Source organism: Rousettus aegyptiacus, unplaced genomic scaffold (genome assembly GCF_014176215.1).
Source record: "Rousettus aegyptiacus isolate mRouAeg1 unplaced genomic scaffold, mRouAeg1.p scaffold_m13_p_8, whole genome shotgun sequence".
In the NCBI taxonomy this organism is placed as follows: Eukaryota; Metazoa; Chordata; class Mammalia; order Chiroptera; family Pteropodidae; genus Rousettus; species Rousettus aegyptiacus.
Genome location: NW_023416311.1, coordinates 110297432 through 110321790, shown reverse-complemented (window position 1 = coordinate 110321790; position 24359 = coordinate 110297432). Strand labels below are relative to the sequence as shown.

The 24359-nt window shown below is 56.8% G+C and overlaps 1 protein-coding gene across 15 annotated transcripts in view; it reads left to right on the top strand.

Annotated features, from left to right (window-relative positions):
- The window catches only part of ADAMTS16 (ADAM metallopeptidase with thrombospondin type 1 motif 16), a 120493-nt gene that overhangs the window by 52245 nt on the left and 43889 nt on the right, over positions 1 to 24359 (top strand). For all 15 annotated transcript variants that reach the window (XM_036225537.1, XM_036225536.1, XM_036225543.1 and 12 more), the window contains 3 exons: positions 94 to 338; positions 1921 to 2059; positions 5847 to 5973. In XM_036225537.1, coding sequence (XP_036081430.1) covers positions 94 to 338; positions 1921 to 2059; positions 5847 to 5973 — 511 coding nt within the window. The remainder of the gene's footprint in view (positions 1 to 93; positions 339 to 1920; positions 2060 to 5846; positions 5974 to 24359) is intronic.

Here is a 24359-nt window from a genome sequence, read left to right as displayed (position 1 = left end):
TGACCGCCAAAGCCGAGCTCCCTTTCCAAACGCGACTCTCGCCGTGTGGCTTCGGGCGGCTAACGACGCTCCCGCGCCCGCGCTCTCACGCAGAGTACCGCCCGGTGGTCGCCATCCCGCCCGGGGCCCGGGGCATCCGCGTCCGCGAGACGAGCGTGTCCGCCTGCTACATCGCCGTGCGCAGCGCCCGCCGCGCCTACTACCTGAACGGCCGCTGGGCCGTGGACCGGCCCGGCCGCTACGCGTTCTCGGGCGCCGCCTTCGACTACCGGCGCCCGCGCAGGCAGCCCGAGAGCCTGAGCTCCGCGGGGCCCACCAACGAAACGCTGGTCGTGGAGGTAGCTCGGCCTCGGTGTCGGGGCGGGGGGCATTCGGGGCGCCCCGGCGTGTCCGAGGGGTGGGGCGCCCCGGCGTGTCGGGGGGCGGGGGGTCTGCACCTGGATGGCGCGTCGGACGCGAGGCGGATCCCCGTAGCGGGGCCGCGGCCCCCTCCCCACCCCCCCTACCCCCCCCCCGTGTCGTGGCGCGGCTGCCACGGCGGCCGCTTTTCACGCCTCTGCGCCCGTCCTCGGGCGACGTGGCCCCCACGCTCGGAGCTGCGTCCGCACCTCCCTCTGGGGGACGTCAGCATCCGCGGCGTCCTGAGGGGCGGGACAGCGATGAGCACCCCACAGCCAAGCCCCCGCGGCTGGCACGTCGCCCCGTGTCCAGCATCTCCCCCCCCCCCCCCCGCCCTGTTTCCCACCCATGGCCACAGAGGCTCAGTGACACACTCGGCCTCTCCTGACACCCCGGGTGGTCCCCATGGGACTGGGCGGGCGCAGCAGGCAGTGGACGTGCAGACCCCCTGCCCGTCATCGAAGAAAAGCACTCGGGCTGGCAGTCGCCCACCCACCCACGACCAACGGGCAGGTGCGACCGCCCAGATGCCACACCCGCCCTCGGGGCCTGCAGCGCCCTGACGCCTGCACGCGGCCACCCCGCCTCCCCGTGGGGACCTTACCCTGCATTCTCGCCGCAATCCCTTCTCTCCCGCCGTCTCAGGCTTTTAGCTTGAGTAATCGTGGAGGAAGGGAGAGGGGCCAGGGCCGGAAAGGAGTTTGGCTCGCTGGGATCCGCTCCGGTGGAGGAAGTCCCAGAGGCCGGGGCATCTCCATGGCCTCGGAGTGCGGCCACCTCCTCAAGGCTCCAACCTGTCCCTCACCCACCAAGACCTGAGCCACGTTGTCAGAGTCCAGGAAGGGCCAGGGACATCGCGCCAAGGGCCCAGAGAGGCTCCGAGGCTCAGAGATGGGGTGTCTGTCAACAGATTAATGGTGAGGGTTCTACAAAAAAAAAAAAAAGGCTCCTCCCTGAGGCCAGTGGCCCTGAAACCTTCACCTATGTGATCAGGCTTCCAGCCAGAAGGTAAACAGTCCAGGTGTGATTTCAGGTGCTAAACCAGCTCGCAGGTGTGCTCAGCCTGACACGTTGACTTTGCCAGTGACAGGGCTTTGTCCTGGGACCACAGAGCCCACGCCCATGGGGGACGCGCCTCTGTCCCCCGGCGCAGGGGTGAGCGTGGGCTCAGCCTCTGCAGGGACCCGGGTCATCGGAACGCCCCTGGCCATGTCGGGGTGCCATCCCAGAGAAGTGCCCCGGGAAGTACCCAGGTTGCTGGGTTGCTCTGGGTGCGGAGGCGTCTGCGTGTGAGGCGAGCAGGCCGGGCTCTGTGCGTTTCCGAGATGTGCCTGGCTTCGGGAGGGAGCTGAGTCCTGCTCGGGGAGTTAGTGTGAGTTTCGGAGGATGGACAGGGCGTATTCTGTCATGGCCGACTTTTAATCGGCATCATGACTGTTTCAAGTAGTTCGCAACAAATCGGCGTCCATTTCTCGGTTCCACTTTAAGTTGCTCTGTTTTTCTCCTCTTTTTATTTTGCAGCTTCTGTTTCAGGGGAGGAACCCGGGCGTCGCCTGGGAGTACTCGGTGCCGCGGCCGGGGGCCGACAGGAAGCCCGGGGCCCGGCCTAGCTACGCCTGGGCTGTCGTCCGCTCCGCGTGCTCCGTCTCCTGCGGAGGGGGTAGGTCGCTCGTCACGTGTCTCCTGGTGGTGGGCACCGTGGGGCTGCACCATGTGCCGCGCTGACGGTCATCACGTCCTAATGCGCAACCCAGGGAGTCTGCCTGAGGGTGGCGGTCACATTTCCAGAGACAGGCGACAGCAGTGGCCAGAGCGTCACCTGGAAGCCACTAGAACCTGCTCCGGCCCATCCACAGCAGCCCGTGGCTGTGAGGAAGGCGCTCAGTGGACTGGTTTTTGCTTTTCATCTAATTTAAATAAGCAAATTTTTTAAGCAAGGTTTTGTTATGTGAGAGAAACGAAAGTCGCTCCCGTTATTACACACAGACGTTTATATCATGCTGACGATGAAATACAGAAGGTGCACGGAAAATATAGTGATGTGGAGGGAGGTTTTTAATCAAAGGGTCAAGTTAAAAAAGCTTAATGTAAAAATATTTGCTGTGAAGTCATGTACCGAAATTCACCAGCAAACTATGAGTTTTATTAAAATTGCAGTGGGAACGATAAGAAACCTCATGCAAAGGAATTTCATGTGATGGTGGATGGCTCTGTCACCTCAATGCCACTCTGGTTTTCAGCCCATGCTTAGACCGATTCAGCTGGTTCACTAGAAGGACATTTTTAACTAGAGCCAGTACATGCCATCTGGCAAAGGGCGACAAGTAAATATTTGCAGATACAAAAACAAAACACGGCCCTCAGAAACACATGCGCTGTGGAGAGAGGCCCTGCCTCGCGCGCGCACACTCACACACACACACACACACTCACACACACTCACACACTCACACACTCACTCTCACACACACACACACTCACACGCGCGCGCACACAGCCCAAGGCCGTGCCGCGGGCGCCGGCCCCCGGGAGCCCCGAGCGCACTCGGCCCTGGCAGGAGCGACGGCCCGGGTGCCTCGGGCGTCCGTCGGGGCCGAGCTGGACGTCGGGGCCACTTCACAGCAGCAACTGCTTTTCCCTAACATCGGCCCCTGGATCGGGTGGACTCCAGGCGTTTTCACTGGGACCGCTTCAGAGCGAGTTCCTCCCAGGCTCGCTTTGGGCACCGGAGTGTTCAGGGCCTGGGAGAAGCTCCTTGTTTCGATTCCTGTAAACTTTACCTCAGGGGTCCAGCATGTCCCAGAAATGATTCTGCCTCTTTCATCCCTGCCTGGGGTCCCCTTTAAGCCGAGCTGATAGAAACGCCTCTCGTGTCTTTTTCTAAGACCCTGATAAATTACAGAATGTGTCACCCGTCCCTTTTGCTCCCTGCGTGATGCCCACCCCTGTCCATTTCCCAAAGGTCCACAGGAAAAAGAGGGACCGGCCTCTCCCCAAGGAGCAGGAATCCTGGCCAGTCCCCACACGCCCCCCTCGCCAGGGGCGCTGGGTCCAGGGCAGGTCTCCGGGCCGGCCCCACTCAGGCCCCGGCACGGGGCTCCTCCCCAGCGTCCCCCGCCGTGGCTGAGCGCGCGAGTGGGCTCCGGCCCCTCGCCCCGCCTGGCTCAGAACCTCAGGGGCGGGTGGAAACTGCTTCGACAGGAAGAGCAGCAGCTCCTCTGCCATGCCGTGGGGCCAGGGTCAGTGCCCTCAGGGAACGGAGGGTCGGCCCGTGCCCTGGAGAGCAGGTCAGATGCGTGAGGACATAGCAGGCCCTCCACACACGGCCGTCGTCCCTCCCCCACCCCCCAGGCTCCGGTGCACGTCAGGGGGCCGTGTGCTCGGTCGCTCACGCCAGGCAAAGCTGCCCCTTCAGCCCTTGAGCCTTTAGCCTCTGAGCAGCTCCGGGAGGTCCCCCTCCCTGGTGTCCTGAAGTCACCTTCCCTCCTCCGACTCCCGGGTTCGTCTGGCTCAGCATCTCACACCCACGACAGAGCCGGCACTCGCGACAGCAACGGTGTGTGCTTCTCACGGGAACGCACACCTTCAGTTTTCTGTGTAGCTTTGCTTAAAGGATTGGTTTCCTTTACTTTATACATAGGGATGAGGCTTTAGGCAACAGCTGGAATTCGTCCTGTAGTTAGATTTATTGAAAGTTTGCAGAGCCTTTGACAAAAGCGTAGTCTTTCAGACCGAATACTCCTCTTCCAGGTATTTTGGCAAGATGCAAAGATTTTAAAAATGATTCCCAAAGACCTTGCCAGAGCTGGTTTCCATAAAAAGATGAAGGCAGAGCCTGGTCACGGCCAGCGTGACACCCCGCATGCCCCGTAGCCAGGAGTCGGCTCTGGGCCTGCCAGTAAAGGGTATTCTCTCTGGCTTTCTTACTTTGCCCTCTGAATTGTATACTCTTCTCTCTCACTGTTCATATGGATCGTTTTAGAAAACTGGACAGCTTGACTCAGGCGTTCCCATGGGCCCTGTGGTATTTCTTCCTGACCACTAATCGAGCGCGCTTATAAGCACTGCGAGGAATGGCTTCGCGTGCATGCCCTCAGCCTCCATAAATGCCCGGCCACATGGCTGAGCAGACCTGGGTCCGTGACAGGAAGCTCGTCTGAAAGCGCAATTACATGCCATCTCACATGAAAATAGCATTCGGGCCCCGAGAGCTATCAAGTGTATGAATGTCTATGTAATTTTCTCAAAATATTCAGATATTTGAAAACTGTCAAAGAAATCTTTAAGTTCACTTCCACGTCCGTTACTGTTCGTGTGGGCTGGGAACACGAATCTTAAAATCTCGAGCGTCCATGCCACCTATAAATAGATTTGCCCTCTGAAGTCCACTAGCTGTGCTGGCGAAGGTTTGGCCGTTTCGACGGGGAGCGAAGCTCACACCAGGCACGTGCTCACCGAGTGGACGAATGCGAGATCTCCACGGCCACCCGATTGGTACCTGCGCCGGGGCCAAAACGGATGTCACGTTAGAGTTCCCTTTTCACTGCAGGAAAACGTGCATAACAGAGTTTACTGTTTTTACCACTTTTAGGGGCACAGGTCGGTGGCCTTAAGGATGTTCAGGGTGCTGAGCAAACATCCTCGCCATTCGTCCCCAGATCTTTTTTATCGTCCCAAACCGAAACCCTGTCCCCACGAAACACGAACCCCCCATCCCCCCACTGCGACCCCAGCCCCGACCCCACCCGCATTCCCCTTCCTCTCTGACTTTGGCTATGCTAGGGGCCGCGGGTAGCCAATCGGTCGCGCTGATTTTAGTAAATGTACTGAGTGGCCACATTGAACAAAGGGACGATCGCAGGGCCCCGACTAGCCTGGGCACGTGAGCGGAGGCGGGGAATCGAACCGCTGACCTCGAGCCTCCCGCACCTGCGTCATCGATACGGAAACTGCCCTTGGGCTCACAGACCCTGATGACACTCAGCTCCGTGAACTCTCCAGTGATAAACTGCTTATTATTTTTGGTCTGGATTTCTTTCTGGTTAATTACTGATTGCTTCCTAAGGTCCCCCTCAAATGGACACATAAGTCCGGCTTATGTGGTATCACGTTTCCTTTGCAAAGTGGCCAGCGTCAACTACAGAAACGGTGTTGAGGAACCAGCATGTTCCATCACAGGTGTCTGGTGTCGATGGCGAGACCCACGTTGATTTTAAAGATGTTCAGATTCGGGGGCCGCGTGCGTGCGTCACAGCTGGTGAGAGGCACTCGCGAACACCATGAGGACGGGTCAGGGAAGCAGAACGTCAGTAGTCGGCCAGTTTCGTTAGCAGGAAGCCGTGCGAGGACGGGAAAGGTGTTTCTAAGGAGATGGCGTTAGCCCCGCGCCTGCCCGTCGCCGCGGGGCCTGTCCGCGCCTCCGTCAGCCGCGTCACCTCTTCCCACAGGGCAGATGACCACGGGAGGCGTCTGCTACAGGGAGCGGAGGGTCCAGGTGAACGCGTCCTTCTGCGACCCCAGCACCCGGCCCGCCACGGGGGTGGCGCCTTGCCAGGTGGCTGCCTGCCCTCCCAGGTAAGGACCGCCGCGTGTGCAGGTGTCTTCGGGCAGGGGCCTCGGAGTTCCCGCGCCTCGGGGCAGAAGCGCTGACTGCTGGCGCACGGTGCCTGACGGCAAAGACGCAGAGGGCACGGAACTGCCCGAACGAGCGGCCGCGGCAGGAACCGGGGCAATGTCAGCGGAAGCCCGTGTGACAGCGACCTGTCTGTCTCACTGTCACTTTGCTCAGTGCAGGCTGGCAGGGGCGGTGGGGACGAGTCGGCTCCCAGCCTCCTCTCTCCTTCCTCGTCTTGGCTTTTCCTACGGAGTAAAACCCGTCGGTAGGAGCCGGCACAGGGCCGCCCGGGGGTGAAGGGCGCGCGGAAGCTGCCGGAAGCCAGGCCCCGCCGTCCCATCGTCCTGTGTCAGTCTGCCACCCCCGATGGCTCCAAACAAAGCGCGGGGCCCCTGAGAGGGAGGCCGGGGCAGGACCGAGGCGGGAGCAGCGGCCCTGTGCGGCCCCCGTCGGCCCTCACGGCCCGGCACGTCCTCGGCCTCCCTGCTCCTGGCTCTCTGTCTGCACGGGGGACGCGTCGCACACAGGCTGTGAAAACTACCTGGGCAACACACAGACGGAATGAAAGGCCGGCCCCACGCGGAGCCCCGGCCAGTGAGGCTCCGAGCACGAGGTCCCACGTCTTCATTTTGAAGACCCTCAGTAGCTGGTGAACCGGCCGCAGGTGCGCTGGCCGGAGCCTCGGGTCCCGAAGTGGGTGCTTTTCCCAGACACGGAAGGGCGCAGTGCTGGCGTCCTCTGCCTTCTCCGAGCCGCGTGGGGCCTGGGCGCGGGCTCGGGGTGGAGGTGAGGCCACTGGTCCGCGGCCGAGGGGCCGGGACCTTCCCTCCTCCGCTGTGTGGGGGCGAATCCTGTCCCGCCGGCCTCCCGGGGGCACTGTCCCTGCTCCAGCCGGGTCCGCAGCAAGCACACCCCACATCCCGCTATGGAGCGGTGCTGGTCACAGCGGCGGGCACGAGGCTCGTGGTGCTCGAGGCCTGCCGCCCACTGAGGCCTCGCGGGGCGGACGCACACCCTGGTCTGCACTTTGCATCCGTCGGCGCTCTGCAGCCAGCCCTGCCCCACTGCGGCTGTGCCGAGCTCGAGGACAAGCGCAAGGGTCAGGACAGGCGCCCAGTGCCACGGGGGGAGGCCGCAGCCCGGCACCGTGGTCTGCGGACGGGGCCGGCCTGTCCCACGCTGCCCGGGCCCCCGGCCCCCTGCTGAGCGCGGCAGCAGCCTGACCCCCTGTCCTGCACAGACGGCTCTGCACCTGCGTCCCAGGTGGCACGGCATGGCTTCACTGTGACCTCCGCCCAGGGTCTCTGGGGAGCCTCGCAGACCCGGGCGTCGGGGGTGCTGCTGCGTGCGCCCAGGTCCTGTTCCGGATTCGCACTGAGCAGGAGACGCGATGGCAGCTCAAGGCGCCTGGTGAGTCGTGCTGCAGAGCAGAACACCTCGCCGGTTCACACTAACGACGTGAGAGACGGAACAGCGACCCCGGCAGGACGCACAGCTCGGGGCGCTGGGGGTGTGCGGCGCAGCGTGAAATCGCTCCCGCAGCCCGTGGGTGCCGCGCGCCCCGTGCAGCCCGTCTGCAGAGAAGCCTCGAGGGGGCGGCCCCGCCTCGCACCTGGCCGCCACCCCCTTCCCCCCCCCCCCCCCCCCCGGCTCGCGGCTCCATGACGTCAGCGTCACGCAGCTCGACGTGAGCTGCGCGTCGGGCTGCGCGTCGGGCGGTCCGGAGCGGGTGTCCGCGAGCGGTGCAGAGCTCACACCAGGTGCCGGAGCGGCCGCGGCCTGAGGGACGGACAGGTGGACGTGGCCACAGGCGGGGACGGGGGGGGGGGGACTGGGGCCGCTCCGTCCCCGCGGCTCCTCCTTGCGACGGCGCCCAGACTTTCTTTGGCTGAGAAACCCTGGCGAGGGCGCTGCCGGGGGACCAGCTGCAGCCCGCTGGGCGGTGCTCCTGGCGACAAGCTGCTTCTGCGTGGCCCGGCCCTATCGAAAATGTGTCGAAATGTCACTTTCCATCTGAGGCCGTTAGAGATTATTCCTTGTCAGTAATAATAGACCTCGCTAGGTCAGGAAAGTCGTCCTTACCCTTGACCGTTACCCTTGACCGTCGTCGTCACCTCTTGTATCCACTTAGGTGAATCTTTGTTCCCGGTGAGGAATGTTCACAGTCGGGACAGAGGAAAACCTCCCCGGGGTCGGTGCGACTTCGTCCACTGACATCTCCCGAGGCGCAGGAGCCCCAGGCCCTCAGTCGGTGCCTGTAGAATTCTCGCGGGAACGAGGGTCCCATAGACAAGCGCGAGGCTCCAGGCTCGCGCTGGGGCCTTGGAGAGTGGCCGACCCCTTCGTGCCCCAGTGTCCTCAGCTGTAAGATGACCGAGAGGAAGTGCGTGCGGTCACGTGCCGTGGCTGTGACGCTCTGTGCCCCCCACTCTCTGCTCTGTGCCCCACACCCCTCCGCCTGCGACGCCCCTCGCCGCGCCTCCCCCCGTCCCAGCAGGCCCGGGCCGCTTCTCCCCGAAGAGCCCCCATAAGTCGTGTCTCTGGGTCCCTGTGCCTCGATGCTTACCGATTCCTTCAAAGAATGATTTTCAAATGGGCGTCGGGTTTCCCTTGCCCTCTGCTATCAGAGCGCACCGGTTTTCCCTGAAAGTCACCTGTTGCGCCCGTCGCTCTCCTCCCTGCCCCCCGCCCCCTGCTTCCCTACAGTTTGCCGTCTGGTTTTGAGAGGCCTAGAACCAAGGGCATCTCCGCACTGTCCCTGGTCCTCTGTTCTCTCCTGAGCCCGTCGGGTCCCGTGTTCGGGGCGCGTCCCGGCAGGAGCGCATGCGCCGAGGAGACGCACGGCTCAGGGGGAGCAGCTCGGTCCGCGGAGGTCGGCCCTGGAGGACGGGCGCGGCAGGTGGAAAACACCCGGGGGGTGCCCCAGACTCACCCAGGAACAACCCAGACCCCCCCATCTGAGCTCTCTGATTTCGACACCTCATATTTTCGAATATGTGTATTTTCTCTGAAAGAGAAAGCTTTTGAAGACAACGCAGAGCCGGCCGGCCGCCCGCTGCCGTGCGTCCCCGCGGGGAGCGTCCACGGGAGCGCGGAGGGGGCTTCGCGGCCGCACCCCGCGCGGGGCGGAGTCTGCGTGCCGGCCCGGGCCGCGGGGGGCCCGCACGGTTCGAGGCGCGGGTGCAAACCTCCGTGTCTGCCGCCTCGTTCGGAATCGGGGTGACGCAGGGGCGACGTGCTAGGGGAGTCCGCGTGGGAGCTCTTAGCACGGCGCACGCGCTAAGTGCCCAGCGAACCTTGGCTGCTTCCACTTTTCTGTAAAAGGAGAAACACATTCGCATCGGTTATTTATTTAGTCCATGAAGCGAAACTACCAGTGACGAAACACAGAAGAATGAGCCCACGTTGTGTGTACTAGTCCTTGCGGGTTTTTGTTTTATTTTAACAACCGAATCGGGAAAATACATATTAATTGGAAAAGCCGCTGTGTCTTCCTCTGAGACATGATGCATTTCTCTCTCGCCCAGAGCACCGACAGTGGGCGGGGAGCCTCGGCTTTGTTTTCCTGACAACGCGAGCGAGTCTTGCTCATGCGAGTCTGTCTCGTGGGAGGCGTCCCCGAGCCACAGTGTCCTGAAACGTCCTTCCAGACGCCTCGCGGAGCCCAGCGATGCCGCAGCCCGTCCTCCCGCGCCTCACCCCTGCTGCCCGAGTGGCGGGGCCGGGAGGGCGCAGCTTGGTGTTTCGTGTTTGCTTTGTAGGGGGGACCCCAAAGGATGGGGGTGCGGGATCTTTAAAACATCTTAACCCACAGGCTCCTTGTTTTTAACAAGTGAAAAAGGGAAGCTGCTATGCTAGCTCGGACCCTGGACCTCCTCGCGCGGCCTCCAGGTGCGGGCCTGGGTGTGTCTCGGGCTAGCCCAGGTGGCGGGCTGTCCAGCCGCTGGGTCGTTAGCAGGAGGGTCCCCTGGGCTGTGAATCTCTGCAGGGGGCAGAGTGCTGGGAGTCCAGGGGTCGCCTTGCAGGAGGAAGATGATCTTAAAAAGTGGCGGCTACAGACAGCTGGGGCATCGTGGCTCATAAGGGGCTCTGGGAGTTCCCAGCTGCCCACAGGGACACGCAGACCCTGGTCTCTCACGGTGCCCTGGACGGCTGGCCCTGCGTGGCCTCAGGACGCGGGAGCAGGTCACAGCTCTCCACAGCCCTGCGACATCGGTCTTCGTTTTAGCGTGAATCAGGCACTTCTGTTACTTTTGCAGGATCAACTGCGCATCACACAGATACTCATTTCCTTCCTGTTTCTCAGTCGGTCTCAGCGGAGTGGCTCTTCATGTCATTTCTCTTAACCGGCTGGCTTTCGAAGCGCAAACCCGCAGGGCGTGCGCCTCCCTGGCCAGTGGAGGGGGAGACTTTCCAGGCGGTGAAAGGACCGCTCGCCTGCAGGCCGCGTCCTCCAGGCCGAAGCGCGTCGTGACCGAACGCCAGGCTTTCTCGTCCTGGGACCCGTGCGGACACAGCCCCTCTCTGTGGTGGCCTGGTGCGCCTCGGACGGTCACGCGTGGCTGCCCGTACTTTGGTGGCTCCTCACACACCCGGCGGCGGAGCGATTTCTTGCCCCGCGGAGACATCTGGGGCAGTTGCAGGCCGCAGGAGGTGGGCAGGGCGCAGTGACTGCTGCCGCCTCCCACAGCGACACGCCCCGGGCGGGACAGGGGCTGCCCTGTTCCCGCGCGCCTCCTCTCCTTCCTGTGTGAGCCGCGACAAATGTCAACCGCTCGCCGGCCTCTAGGTGTCCAAGGGCGTCGAAAGAACCCGGTCACTCAGCCAGCACCTGTGGGAGAGGGCGCGCCTCACAGGGTCGCCAGGGAGGAGAGGGCTCGGGTCATTTACGCATGGGAGTAACCGCGGATAAGCTAGCAGCAGGCCGGGCTGCCCGGGCCCTGCACTCGGAAGCCCCCGCCTTGCAGCGCCTCGTGGGCCTGGCTCGGTCGCTCCCAGAGCCCCCCGCCCAGCAGCGCGGCTGCCCCCCACGCCGCCCCCCCGCAGCGCGCCGTCCGGCTGTCTGGGACGTGGGCGACAGGCTTCTCGGCCCGGGAAAGCGGTCCGCGTGGCCCTCGGGCGGGCGTGCGACGCTGCCCCGCGCACTGGCTCGGCGGCCCGCGGTGGCGGAGCGGAGGGTTCAGGCGACTCGGGGCGCTGCTCCCCGCTGAGCTTCGGAGCACTGACAGGAGCAGCGTCGCCGTGGAAGCGGGCGCACCTGAGCTGCGAAGGTGCGTTCTCGGGGCCCCTCGGCCCCCCAGTCTGGTTCAGGGAGCGAGCCCAGTGGTACCACGAACGCCGACACCGTGCCTCGCGCCCACGGGCCGCCCCCCTGGGGCCAGCCCTGCTGCCCGCGCGTGCCCTGGCCTCCCGCCGCCGTGTCCTCACGGAAAGGCGCCTGACCCCTCCTCCACCTGCCCCCTCCGCTCGGCCCTGCCACCGCGTCTCCGCAGCTGGAGAGTCGCCAGCCGGGACCGTCCCGGACAGGAAAGGCGTCGTCTTGCCGGACCTGCCCCGGGAGCGACGGCGCGGAACGCCAGACGGACGAGCTGGCAGTGCGTTCGAGCTGGCGGCGACATTTCTTAGTGCTGGACGTCCGGGTACAAACGCGGGCGGACGGGGTTAGCCACACGTGAGGCCGGTTCGGCTTATGTGGCCGGCCACTGAAATGCTCGTGTAGAAGCCCCCGCAGAGGCGGCAGGCTATAAAAGCTCTCTAGGTTGGGATTTGTCATTTTGCACCAAAAAATCTGCCTTACGTAGTTCTCAGGAAAATATTTTGTACATTCGCAGTTTCTTCGGTGGGCTCGATTGTTTTTGGTTTATTTGTCTTGTTTTTGTGAATGCATGTACGTGTGTGTGTGTTTGTTGTTTTATATTTATTTATCTCTCCATATGAGCAAAGGCAGAAAGATACCTTGGGAATACCACTGTTTTTCACAGAAAATACCTTGTTATGTAGGTTAAATAATACCTAAGTTCTTCACAAATTTCATTATTCTCTTCAGGCCTCAGCATAATTGACTCTAGAATTTACCAGATCCACCCAGACTCAGCATATCTACCCCCAATAATACCACTATGTCATATGCTTCAGATATTCTGGATTAAAAATGTAAACAAACCTAGAGATGATGATAGACAGATGGTAGGTAGGTAGGTAGGTAGATGATAGCTATAGAGATAGATAGACGATAGAATAGATTTTACTACAAATCTATATCTCCGTCCACATATTCACTGTAAGTTTACTAATCGATGCTTCGGAAAATATTTGCTGAAAACTGGAAGATGCGCCCAGAATTGTGCATCTTTTGAGGGGAGAATACAAGATATTGTTTTTAGGTACAATTAGTCAGGATTGCTTTCCTCTCAGATCTATAAAGTATTTAGAATTATTGTGGTTTTGCATTTCCAAATTTATGGAGGCATCTGGGTAATGTTTTTGTTATTTCAGATGTTATTACACTGAGATCAAAAGAGGAGTTAAGCTTATATTATTTTTAGCATTTTTGAGACTTTACGGCTTAGTAACGGGAGTTTTTGTAAATGTTTCCTGCGGGAAGGAAGGAATGTGTGTCCCAGGCTGGAGTCGGGTTATTTACGTGACGATCGCATCAAGCGCCTTAGTTATTTGTTCAAACGCGTTCTGACTTTTTGTCTGTCTTGCATATCTGTTTCCAAAGTATTTTTAAGTCTCACGTTATGACTATTTAGTTTTCAATCTATCCTGTCAAATTTATTTTATAATTAACACTTAAATCCTCTTTATGTTGTCAAGTAGGGTCGCAGCTTCTGCATGAATTGTTCTTCATGATTAAATAGTGAATATCCTTATCCCTAACGTCGCTTTCCAAACTAGGCTCTGTTTTTTTTTAAATTAATATTATGTCACTAGCTTCTATTTACTTATTTTTGGCCTGCCTTACATTTCTTTATTCTCTTTATTTTTAACTGTATGATCAGCTTTTTCTGCACCTTAAATACATAGGTTGGACTTGTTTCTGTTGGATTTTGGTTTTATCAGATCGAGAAGGGAGGGATTGGGGCTGTTTCTCCGAAGTTCGCATGTGGGCTGGGGCGGTGGCCCGAGCACCTCTGGAAACAATGGCAGGAGGAAGGAGGAAGCAGATGTGGCTGGTACCCGCGGCGGGCAGCCCTTGGCGGGAACGGGAACAAGCCTGGGCGGGGATGGAGCCTTGCCTATCAGTTTCCGCTTCTGAGTGAGAGCGAGGAGAGGTGGGGGCGGGCGGTGACCTGGCCAGGAGGCGGGAGTCTCCCCTGCCGGATGCTCTGTCTTCCTAGAAGCACCAGGCTCTGCCCGCAGAGAGTTTCCCCAGCCCATGACTGTGCAGAAGAACTTGATAATCTCTCAGGAGAACCAGACCAGGGCCACTGGGTCCACCTTAAAAGCCAAACCACCCCGAGCATGTGTATTTCAGGAAACACGCCTTTAAAAACCAGAGCATCGGGCAGTTCTTTCCGTGGGCTGAAACCTACCGGCCACGTGTCCTTTCCGGCCAGTTTTCTTTCTTTCTTTTCATGTTGCATTTGCAGGAAGACAAGGCCAAGGGGAGGGAAAGAGGAGGCTCACTTACAGGGTGGCTGCTCGGATCCTGAATAGAATGTCGAACGAGCATTTTTCAATTATTCCGTCCGTTCAAGAGTGGTTACTTAAACCTCATCTTTAGTTATCACATTGAAAGAGGTGGTCATTGTGAATTTCTCTCCTGGGCAGCCCTGCCTGTGATGGGTGTCCATGTTCCGGTGTTTTTCCCACCAGAATCTTCCTCCTCGTTGCTTAGTTCTCCACCCATCCCCATAAAAGAGTTTCACTAAATGATAAAAAAAAAAAAGAAAGAAAGAAAATCTTCGACCTTACGGGACTAGGAAAATTGAGCAGATGAGTACAGCGAACTCAGGTAACCTTGAAAGAGCTTTAGCTTGAAGAAGGAAACCACGCCAGTTCGCTTCCAAACTTCATACAGGAATTTAATCAATTGTTTTACCGCTCATGTGACATTCGAGTCGGTTTGGGTTGACGTGTTGGTATCAACACCTGTAAACCATAATTTGTCAAGTTTCTGCACCAGTCAGAGAGACTTGGAAATTCCCCCTGAGAGGGTCTAGAAGAAAAAGAAGACCTACGTGTTAGCTTTTTCATGTGACGCTGAGGATTTTCCACAATTCTGAATACAAACACTATGTATTAGAATTCTCATCCTCATTCTGCTCACTCGGGTGGCTGCTGAAGCCGTCCTTATTTGACTTATAAAGTTTCCAATAAATGCTCTATGTCTTGCATTGTGTTTTTATAGCCATGCCTAAATTTTTAAATAATGTTCCCAGAACCAAAGATATACTCAAACTAATTTGTTTAGATAAATTACCATTTGAATTAAAATACTTTCAAGACAAGAGCTCATTTCAATGAAGAAATAATGTTGTGTGGTAAAAATATGACCACAAGACAGCATAAAACCTTTTCATGGTCAACTCAGTTTGTTTTCCTACAGGTTCCACATAAGTTCAGGGCAAAAAGACCTGAGACAGAAAAACAATTCTTAATCTGCTCACCAGGAATGTAATCATCACAAAGGAGAGACCGTGGTCTCCTAGGATGTTTAGATTTGTCTGGATCCAACACGAGACAGGAATCCACGCAAGAATCCCCCTCCCCCTCTAGCTGCCATGTCAGGGGAGTCTTAGCACACTCATATGTCAGACGAAACAAAACAATAAGGGATTTTTAATTTTCAATGCACTTATCACACATTTCCCTAATAAAAGAGAGGCCTAAAGACAAGAAAGAATCCATTGACATTCTCAGAACTCGACATTTAAACGAAATCCAGGTTTTTGCTTCTGACCCCAATTATTCGAATTGATTTTTATTTTATTTAGTAACTACACGCAGCTAATTTAAAAAGAGAGATTGTGTGTAAAGTTCAGGAAGAGAAATCTCAGTTCCAGCCCCGCCAGCCCGGCCAGCAGTCTGAGTTACTTTGGCTCTCTCCTCTGGTGTCTATTTCAGTATGTCTAAATAATATGCATAATCATCGTTTTTCTGTTTATTGCTTTTAGAGATTATTCTCGTGTTCATCAGGGGCGAGGGCGTAGGCCCTTTGTATCACTTTTTATCACTCAGCTTTCTCTAAACGCCAACTCTCTGCTTCCCTCCTTCCAAGACGATGATATCCCCTCGGAATTCATTGTTCGTGATTCATGAGTTTCTGCTGGCTAAGTAGAATACCCTGATTCTGTGTCTTTTTCAACGAAAATTTAATATAAAAAATTTTAAATTTTAATTTAAATATAAAACGTTATTGTTCGAAAAGCTAGTTGCCTGAATTGTGTCTGCTTCGGTTTCTTTACATAAACCCCAAAATATGCATTAAGTGCATCAGTTCGCTTAACGAACGGTCGTTGAATGTCTGCTGCGTGTCGGGCGCTCGGCACAGGTCAGTGAGGGGCGGAGGTCCCCGTCCTCGAGCTGACTGGGGCAGAGGCACGGTCGGTAATACGCGTGATTTATTTCTATGAAACGACGGCATATTTTGGAAGGTGATGAGAACCGTGGCTCAGACGAGAAAACAGGGCACAGTGGAGGCAAGGGGGTGGTGGCGGCGTCGCAGGCTGTGGGCGGAGCTCGCGGAGGGGGCGCCGTCTAAAGGGCACGAGGACAGGGCGCAGACGCCACAGCCTCTCCCCGCGCCGCCGGCCGCACCGGGGGCCCCCCCGCTCGTTCCTCCCTGGGCCCTCAGCCTGGGCCGCCGTCTCTTGTTCTAACCCGGGCCCGTCCTCCTAGGACGCCCCTCGTTTCTCTGGCAGGGGGACAGTGTGTCCTGAACGCCAGGCCACGGCCTGTCCCACGTGCTTGGGGAGCAGCCTCTCTGCGGTCTGGGAGCGTTTCCGGGAGCCAAACCCTCTCAGCTCCGCGGGCGACAGAGTCTGGGAACAGAATTCGGGGTGGGAGCCCCCCTGGCTTGGCGTTTCGAGGCGTGACGTCATCGTCATCCTCTCCGGGGGCCACCTGGGCGCCTGCTGCTACCCAGCGTGGTGGAAGCCTCGGGCTTTTATTCATTCCAGAGTCTCTCGTGTGCTTTAATCTCAGTTTACCTTCATTCCTTTGCTGAGTCCCTAGTGGGCCTTTTCGATTTGGGGGCAAAAAAGGTGTTACGACTATTCCCCTTCATTCTTTACAGTTTTGCCTCCTGAATTCTTAGTACGTTAGATTCAGGTTTTGATTCAGGTTTTAATGTTCTTTTCAGATGTCTGTATCTTTCCGTTCGGGGCGGGGGATTGTCTTTCCGATTTCCTCCTGTTTAATATGCAACACATCTCCGACTTCCTGTCTCTTTTAAGGGGTCCGCTCCTCTCTTTTCTCTTTGAAAATACTGTCGTTGTTCTTCCTTTATTTCTTTCTGTTTGCGACTCTCTCTCCCTCCCCACCCCCCCCTCCTACCCCACCGCCTCCCAGTCAGTCACCCGCCTGTCTGTCCGCGCCACCTCCCTTTCTTAGTGGTTGGTCGGTGGGTTTTCCTACTGTCTTTCATGTTGACGGCTTCTTCCGACACCTGGTCATCGCTGCCTGTCCAGCCATGTTGACCCTGAGATGCCGATTAGACGTTTCTATACTGAGTCAGACTCCTTCAACCGCTCTGTTGCCTCCCAAGTTCTGTCCCCTGGGACCATCCATTTCTCCCGGGACAGGTCCCGTCATCAGATGTGGGTTTGGGGTGGGTCATCATGTTTGCCCAGTTCTCTGCAACCCAGCAGGGAAGGTGACCGGGGCCTGGTCTACTGCCTTTCCTATCTCTAACACCCAAGTCAGTCTCTCTCCCCGGGGTGGGGGGCCCTCTCCGTGGCCTCCATGAGCACCGGGGAGGCAACAGAGATAAAAGCAGTGCCCGGCCCACTGCCTGTCACTAAAGCTCTCTATACTATATAGAGAGACAACTAAAAGGTTGTACGACATGGGAAGTGTGGGCATCGCGAGAGCATCATTGTGGTGAGTCGTGGTGATAAACTGAAGCCAAGGCAACCGAAATGTGGAGAAAAATTACTGGAAATCTTTACACCAGCTCGTGGTGAAATTCGTTTTGCATTGAGAGAAAGAGGAAGTAAGTTACCCCGACGTGATTAACTGACGACCACGACTGTCTCGGTTTTAAAGCTACCGGACGAGTCCCATGTCGGGGGACCCTCAGTCTCAGGCCAGCCAGAGCAGCTGGCCACCCTGACCTCTCTCTCCATGGGCGACATGAAGACAGGTTGCATTACAGTAGAAAATGCTCAATTAGGTATTTCTCTTATAGCCAGTGATATTCACCATCAAATTCCAAATAGTCACTTTGGAAAAAGAAGTAAAATGTCCAGAAGCAGGTTACAGGGAGCCCGTGAGGCCGAGGCTTTCAGGCTCCTCGAATTTGACGTTCCCAATTTTTTACTATTCTTAGTGAAAATGGTCCTAAATTATGTACGTTCCATCTCAATTATATCATATGCCACAGTGATGGTGATGATGATGATGATGACGATGATGACGATGATGACGATGATGAGATAATGGTGACTGGCATCGAGCCAGTGCTTGTCAGAGAGAGGGATTAACTCAGTGGGTTGTCACAATAAGCCAGTCAGCAAACACTACGGCTACCGCCCCGTCACAGATGAGGCGGCGCAGTGGGCGGTCACGGGAGGCCACACAGCGAGAAACTGTCAAGGGCTCAAACCACCCGTCCGACGGCCGCGTACATTGTGTCTGTAAATGACTCGGTATGAAAATGTATTTCGCGGCTCTTTATGTTGCCTTTGCTGGTTTTCCGTGTGTGCGTGTGTGTGCGTGTGTATCAGGACATTGTACACGTGTGACAAACACCCAGGACGTCTGTGGGACGCTGCCACCTTGGGGTCTGGAGCTGTAGAGCACGGGGGACTCTTCCTTGGACGAGGAACGCCAGCCTCGTCTGGACTCACAGGTCCGTGGGCCGCACGGGCAGAAGAGGCCGAGTCGGGGGCCGTGGGGCAGCGTGGGCGCCAGCGTGGCCCGGAGCTGTGTGTGTCGCTGTGAGTGACGCCTCGTCAGCCCGGGGTCACCGGACCCTCGCACCGGGACGCGTCTCCACGTTCGGACACGCGCGCCTTTCCGACATCAAATTTGTGAAGAAAAGCAGAGCGCGCCTCGTCCCCAGCCTGAGGGGTGAGACCCCGCTGCGCGGCTGACTGGCCGTCCCCACGTTCCCGCCACGAACCGCAGCCGATCGCTGTGTGTCCTTCCAGGTGCTGGCGGCTTTACTTTGATAACGTTTCCTCTATGATTTGCACACATTTCCACAAGGTCAGTCTGATTGATTTGCACACATTTCCACAAGGTCGGTCTGATTGTGCTGTTTTTCAATAGATAAGTCTTATATTTTTCTTCTAAGTTTGCTTCTTATTTTTAGTTATTTAATGTGTCTCTACCGTTATTTTTCTAACTTCTGATTTAATTTCCTCTTCTCTTTTTTACCTATACAATTTAAAAAATAATATGCTTAAGCTAGTCTTTTTGATTAATCGACGTCACAAGTTAAAGTAATCAAACTCCGTTGGGCAAAAAAGGCGCCCGGCATATTCCTACCTCTTTCGTTCTCTCCCACACTTCGGCTCGGGCCCGATCTTTGTCATAAGTGCTTGCGGGTTCTTATGTTAATTTAATAATAATGATGATCACCCGCATCCATTCAATAATGGCAGCGTTCATTCTGTGTTACCATCTTGACCACAGGAACTTAAGCGTATGTATCTATTTAAGTGGCGCCGATGGCCTTGCCAGTCGTCTCCTCCAATAGCTTCCTCATGCTTAAGTTCGATAGTTTCCGCTTTTCCCGGTCAGCAGGAGCGAGTCTCCAGGAGGTTGTTCCTAGAAGGGTAATCGAGTCACGGATACCCCGACTGCCCGCGGATCTGGGGGTATCTTTCTGCTGCTCCTCTGCTCACTCCCTTCATCTTACCTCTGCCTTCGTGTCTTGCATCATAGAATCCTTACTTTCCTGTAAATTTTCGGACAACGTAATCCACTCTGTAAAATCGTGTTTGGTAAAGTAAGTCTTCTTCCGGAATACTTTCTTCATCTTCCCTTCGAGTGCTACGTAATCTTTTCCGCATGTGCATTTTGGTCGGGGGCGGGGGGGGGTCACTCTGCGATCGCCACATCGGCCCCGCGTGAGTTTTTCGTTTTCTCGTAGCTCGGTTCTGACCAGAGTGTTTGCGTAGAAGCCTTCCGTGCACCTGAACGGAGCTTGTCCTGGTGGCCTCGTCCCTGTAGTACACTTTTTCCAGGTGCCCGATGCAGCAAATGTAGGTGACTCGTTATGTGGGTGGTCCTCTCATTTTGATTTTTTGATGTTTATGGGTTCTCAGCCATTTATCTGTTTTTTGGAAAAGGAATCTCTGTATTCCCTCGAATGCACTGTCTTTCCCAATCTCTACCATGATTTTTAAATTTAAAAAAAAAAAAAAAAAAAAACAGTTTCAGAGAGCCGTGCGTTCTTTATGAAGCCACCCAGGAGTGGTCCACGGCCGTCGGGTGGCGTTGGGGCCGGCTGTGGTTGCCAGGGGCAGCAACACAGGATTTGACCTGTCGATCGTCACTGGCATCATTTACCTCTGTAGATGATGCTGCCAACTGTGCACGTGGCCGCCGTGGCGCGAGTCTGTGACACTCCTGCAGTGGGCCTCTGAGCGGCAAGTCTCGGGAGGTCGAGAGCCCAGGCGTCAGGCCAGGCCACCTGCCCGGAACCCTGGCCCGGCTATGGGCCTGAGCACCTCGCTCCGCATTTGTGCACCCCGGCGGCTCATCTCAGAAACGGGCACGAGAACCACGCCGGCCTCAGGGACTGACCGCGAGAGTCCGGACGTCAGCGCAGTGGGGCGCCCGGGGACGCGCTCGGCGTCACCGCCGGTGTTGCCGGAGCTCAGGGGGGCCGGAGGGCTTTGAGCCCGGACTCGTCAGCCCGGGACGCCTGCCCGCGACCGCTCAGGACCTGCAGGATAGATGGTTTCGAGAGGACGACGAGAGTCCGCACGGCCCGTCCAGGGTCGCTGGATGCCTGACGCACAGCGGGCCGCTCGCGAGACCGTGTCCGGGCCTCGCCCGCTCTCGCCGTTTCAGACGCCTCCACTCGTCCTTCTCCAGGGCGCCCTCCTTATTGCATTCGAAGAACTGGCTTCCCACGGAGCCCTGGCCCGCGTCACCGGGGGCCCGTGCAGCGCTCCCCGGGTGGCCCGCGCACGTGCGGACCTGCGTCGCAGGCTGGTTAGAGAAGCCCTCACGGCACGGTCTACACCACCCACACCCGCTTTTGTGTTCTGCACATGGCATTTAGCAAGAATGATCACGGATGTCCCACTGGTCGGCCGCGGTTCCAATCTGAGTCATTTAAAACCGTTGAGCTGGACAAGAAGATCTTGGCATAGGGGGCTTTTTTCTCTGTCAAATTCATTGTAAGAATATTGAGCGCATGCCAGCCCGCTTACAGTACTTTCTTATGCCCACACACACAATGTGAGGCACCATCGAACCACTGGGCTCTTTCGCGACATAGGTTAATAAATTATACCAGTTATACTGCAGCAAATGGCATTAAGGAGAAACCAGTAAAGACATTCCCCTTCACACCCCCTCACTGTGCATCAGCATCATTAAAAGCAGTAGATAAATGTGATATTTACAACGTGATCCACCTGAAAAGTTCTGTGATGTAATATCTGAAGTTTTACATTAGGGAGCCAATTCTAAAGACTACAACACTGTTCAACCAAATAATTAGCTAGCTAAGTAAATAACTGGCAATATTATTTAATAGAATACTTTAGAAAATGTCAAAACCTTTCAGTATCTACTAACATTACAAGAGTCACCAGATAGGGGGGAAAAATTCAACCAATGGGTACCTAAGACATAGTAAGAAAATAAGAAATAACTAATCTGGGATGTCTTGAAGAAGAATGAAGGCGACTGAAAAAAGTAATGTCGTAGGGATGGGGGCCAAGAGGTTACATAAATATTGTTCTACATACTCTATTGTTCATTTCCTGGATCCGATTAATCTCCTGGAAGTGCCGAAGTGAGAACTAACTCCCTCCTGCAGAGAATGGAATGTTCCCTCCTTCCGAGGAAAGATGACCCCAACGTTAAACGACTGTATACGTTTGGCAGTCCCCTGGCCGAGGGGCCTCTGCTGGCCAGCATGACTGTCTACGGCATGTGGTGGTAACACCTGGACCTCAATTTGGAGGCCGTTTGGCAGCTTAAAAGACAAGATTTAGAGAGTCTCAGAACCCACCGTAAACAGCGATTTCCGCTGTCACTTTGTGGAAACCGTAGTAAAGACGCGCGTGCCTTTTCCTAGACGCCTCTCGGAGGCTGACGCCTCACGTGTCCGGTGGTTCAGCTGGCGTCACAGCTTTCACAAGTTTAGGGAGGAAAAAGCAAGGTAATGAGGTAGCCGGCTTCGTTTCGTTTCCGCGTGCAGACGGCTCAGAGGGCGACGTGCTCGCCATGGACTCGGCTGGTGTGACCGAGTGACCTCAGTGTTCCTGCCGTCCCTCCCGATCACCTGAGGCAGAGAAAGTGCCCGGGATGCCGGGCAGGAAGTTCACGTTGCGCTCATCCACAATGTCGGTTCGCTTCCAGATTTCCTCTGAGTAAAATATGGATTCGATCTGCGTCTTCAGTTTCTCTCTTAAAACCCACCGAATTTACGGTGATTCCTGGCAACTCTGGTACAGAAGTCTTCTGTCGACGGCCGTAATTGACCGATGTCACTCGGCCCAGTCCTTGGCCATGCAAGTGGGCTGCGGTCAACTCTCAAACCGTCCAATATGCAGGATGAGGCCACTGGGAAGCATTCTCAGAAAACTGACTCATGAGTCTGGAGAAAATCATCTTAAAGTATTTATCCTAGGAACGAATATCCAAGAAACCACAAAGCGAAATGCCAGAAAAGTCCGAATCTGGAGGAGGAGCAATGTTATCATTTTAACATTCTCGTGAAAGGAAGCGTGGTGGGGAGCTCAGCTTCTGTGACAGGACAGGAAACTGACATTCTTTCCCCAAAAGAGAAGCTCTAAGGAAAGCGAGCCGGAATGTGGGGGTCAGTGAGTCTCCCTGTCTTAACATCACGTGCTGCCCCCCGAGAGATGCTTGCTAAACCATCTCCCCTGGGAAGGCCATCCATTTTGAAAGAAAGAAACATGAACCGCAGTTGTGAAATGTTTAAATTCGTGTTAGACACACAGGCTTTCCCAAGAGCACCACCAATCGGCTCTCTCGAGCGGCGTGAGTAGATACTTCCGACGTCCTGGGAAGTCTGTGGCCCTGATGACCGCGGGAACACCGCTTGGGAAGGCCACAGCCCCGGCTAAGACACTGAACCCTTAAGGACTTTTCAGAACTCTCTCCATGTGGATCACTAGTCACGAAGTACAAATACGCACGTGCTACCTACAGCGTCGAATTCCGTACACGTGTGTGTCAAACAGACACGTGTAACTAACTTCACAGCTATCCAGCTAAGATAGGCCATGCCCGTGAAGCTTCTGCAGTGTACACCTGCGTCCTGGGACATTTTGGAGCGGGTGTAGCAGGTTGCTCACTGGCTCTCCCAGCCGAATAGCCACTCGCTCCTTCAGGGTCTCGCATCCCTGAGTGGCACACAGCAGAGTGACCGCTCCCGGCCCCAGCCGCTTCCCAGCTGTGTGACGGACCGTGGGGAGCCTGGGCTCCCCCTGCAGCACAGGCTCTCGCCAGCTCCGTGCCTCCGTTTCCTCATCTGTAGAATGAATTCTAACAGCCCCTGCCCGTGGCGCTGTTAGATGCGTTCGTGTGTGTGCGAACAGGTTCGTCGGTGGGGCAGGCGCTGAGGACGGCACGGGCCACCGAGCAGGCACCGGGCGCACGTGCAAAGGGTCCAAACCAGGCAGGAGCCGGACCAGCTGGCCTGACCCGGCCCCCACGGCTCCCATGACCCGTGTGCGCTTCTCGCATCCTCCACTAGGCGGGGCTAAGAACGGCACCGCCTTGTCGGTTAGTGAGACTTAAATAAACAGGTGCACAGCCCTCAACAGCTCCGCGCTGGGGCCAGGCTGTCGTTTACCTGAGTCCCCGCTCTGCCCTGAGCTGCCGCCGGTTTGCCCCTTGGACCCAGCATCTGAGGCCATCCACGGAGGCCCCCTCTGCCTCTTTAGGTTCCGGAACTATTTCTTCGGAATGCCAGGATTTAACGGGCAGAGCTCGTTTTTGCTGCTGTCACTTTGGTGTTAACGTCTGCGTCCCGCAGCGCGGTCATTTGTCCTGTTCCAGGGATCTGCTCTGGCTGCACCTGAAATCCGTGCGAGACTCCTACGTGCCTGCCCGGACGCCGTCCTGCCTGCCGGACGCACACACCGCCGCCCATGGTCTCCGCACGGTGTTAAATCCTGTCGCCCCTCGGTGGAGCTGGGTGGGTCTGGGGTCGGCAGACCACGGCCCGGGGCCTCGCTCGCTCCCGGTCCTCTCTGGTGGCTTTCTCTGCCACCACAAGGCCGAGAGGTCACGTGGCCCGCCCGCCTGAAATTTTCTGTCTGGCCTTTGAGTACCTTTGCCAACCCCCGGGCTTAATGAGCATCTCAATAGAACACGTGGTCTCTGTTGCTTTACCACCTTTGGGGGGCAAAATAACAGCGCTAACGTGTTCGCAGCAGCGGATTCCAAGTGGTCCAGAAAACCCGACCCGGCCGGGGCCCGCGGGCTTCCTGTGGCCCACGTGGAAGCATCTTCCAGGGCAATGGTCATGGCGTGCTTTTTAATGAATGCACCTTTCTGCGATTTGGGCGATCCATTAGGAGGAAAATGGCGCGTCTTTGGGTTAAGTGAATTTCTCTGAATAAAAACATCAGTTAGATTTGGAATCATCGGGTCCCTGGAAGGTGCAAACTCATGCTCACGCGCGAGTTTTCACCTGCAGGTGTGGCCTCCCGGCCACCGGCGGCACGGCTAAGGGCACGTGCTGCGTCACACCCCCGGGGACACTCGTTCACTGGGTGCTGCCCCCAAGCAGCCCTGGATGCCCCTCGTTCCCGCGACTCGATGAGCTTCAGCCACCTCCCTGGGGTCCTCGAGCATCTGACTCTCTTTCCGCCTAAGACGGACCGCGCCGTTCTTCCCCTGTCCAGACCTGCGCGGTGTGGCCCTGGCGGCCGAGCCCCTCCGCCGGCGGCCCTCGGCCTCTGCCGATTTCTCAGGCGGATGGGGACCCGTCCGGGCCTCTCCAGAGCCTCTGGTG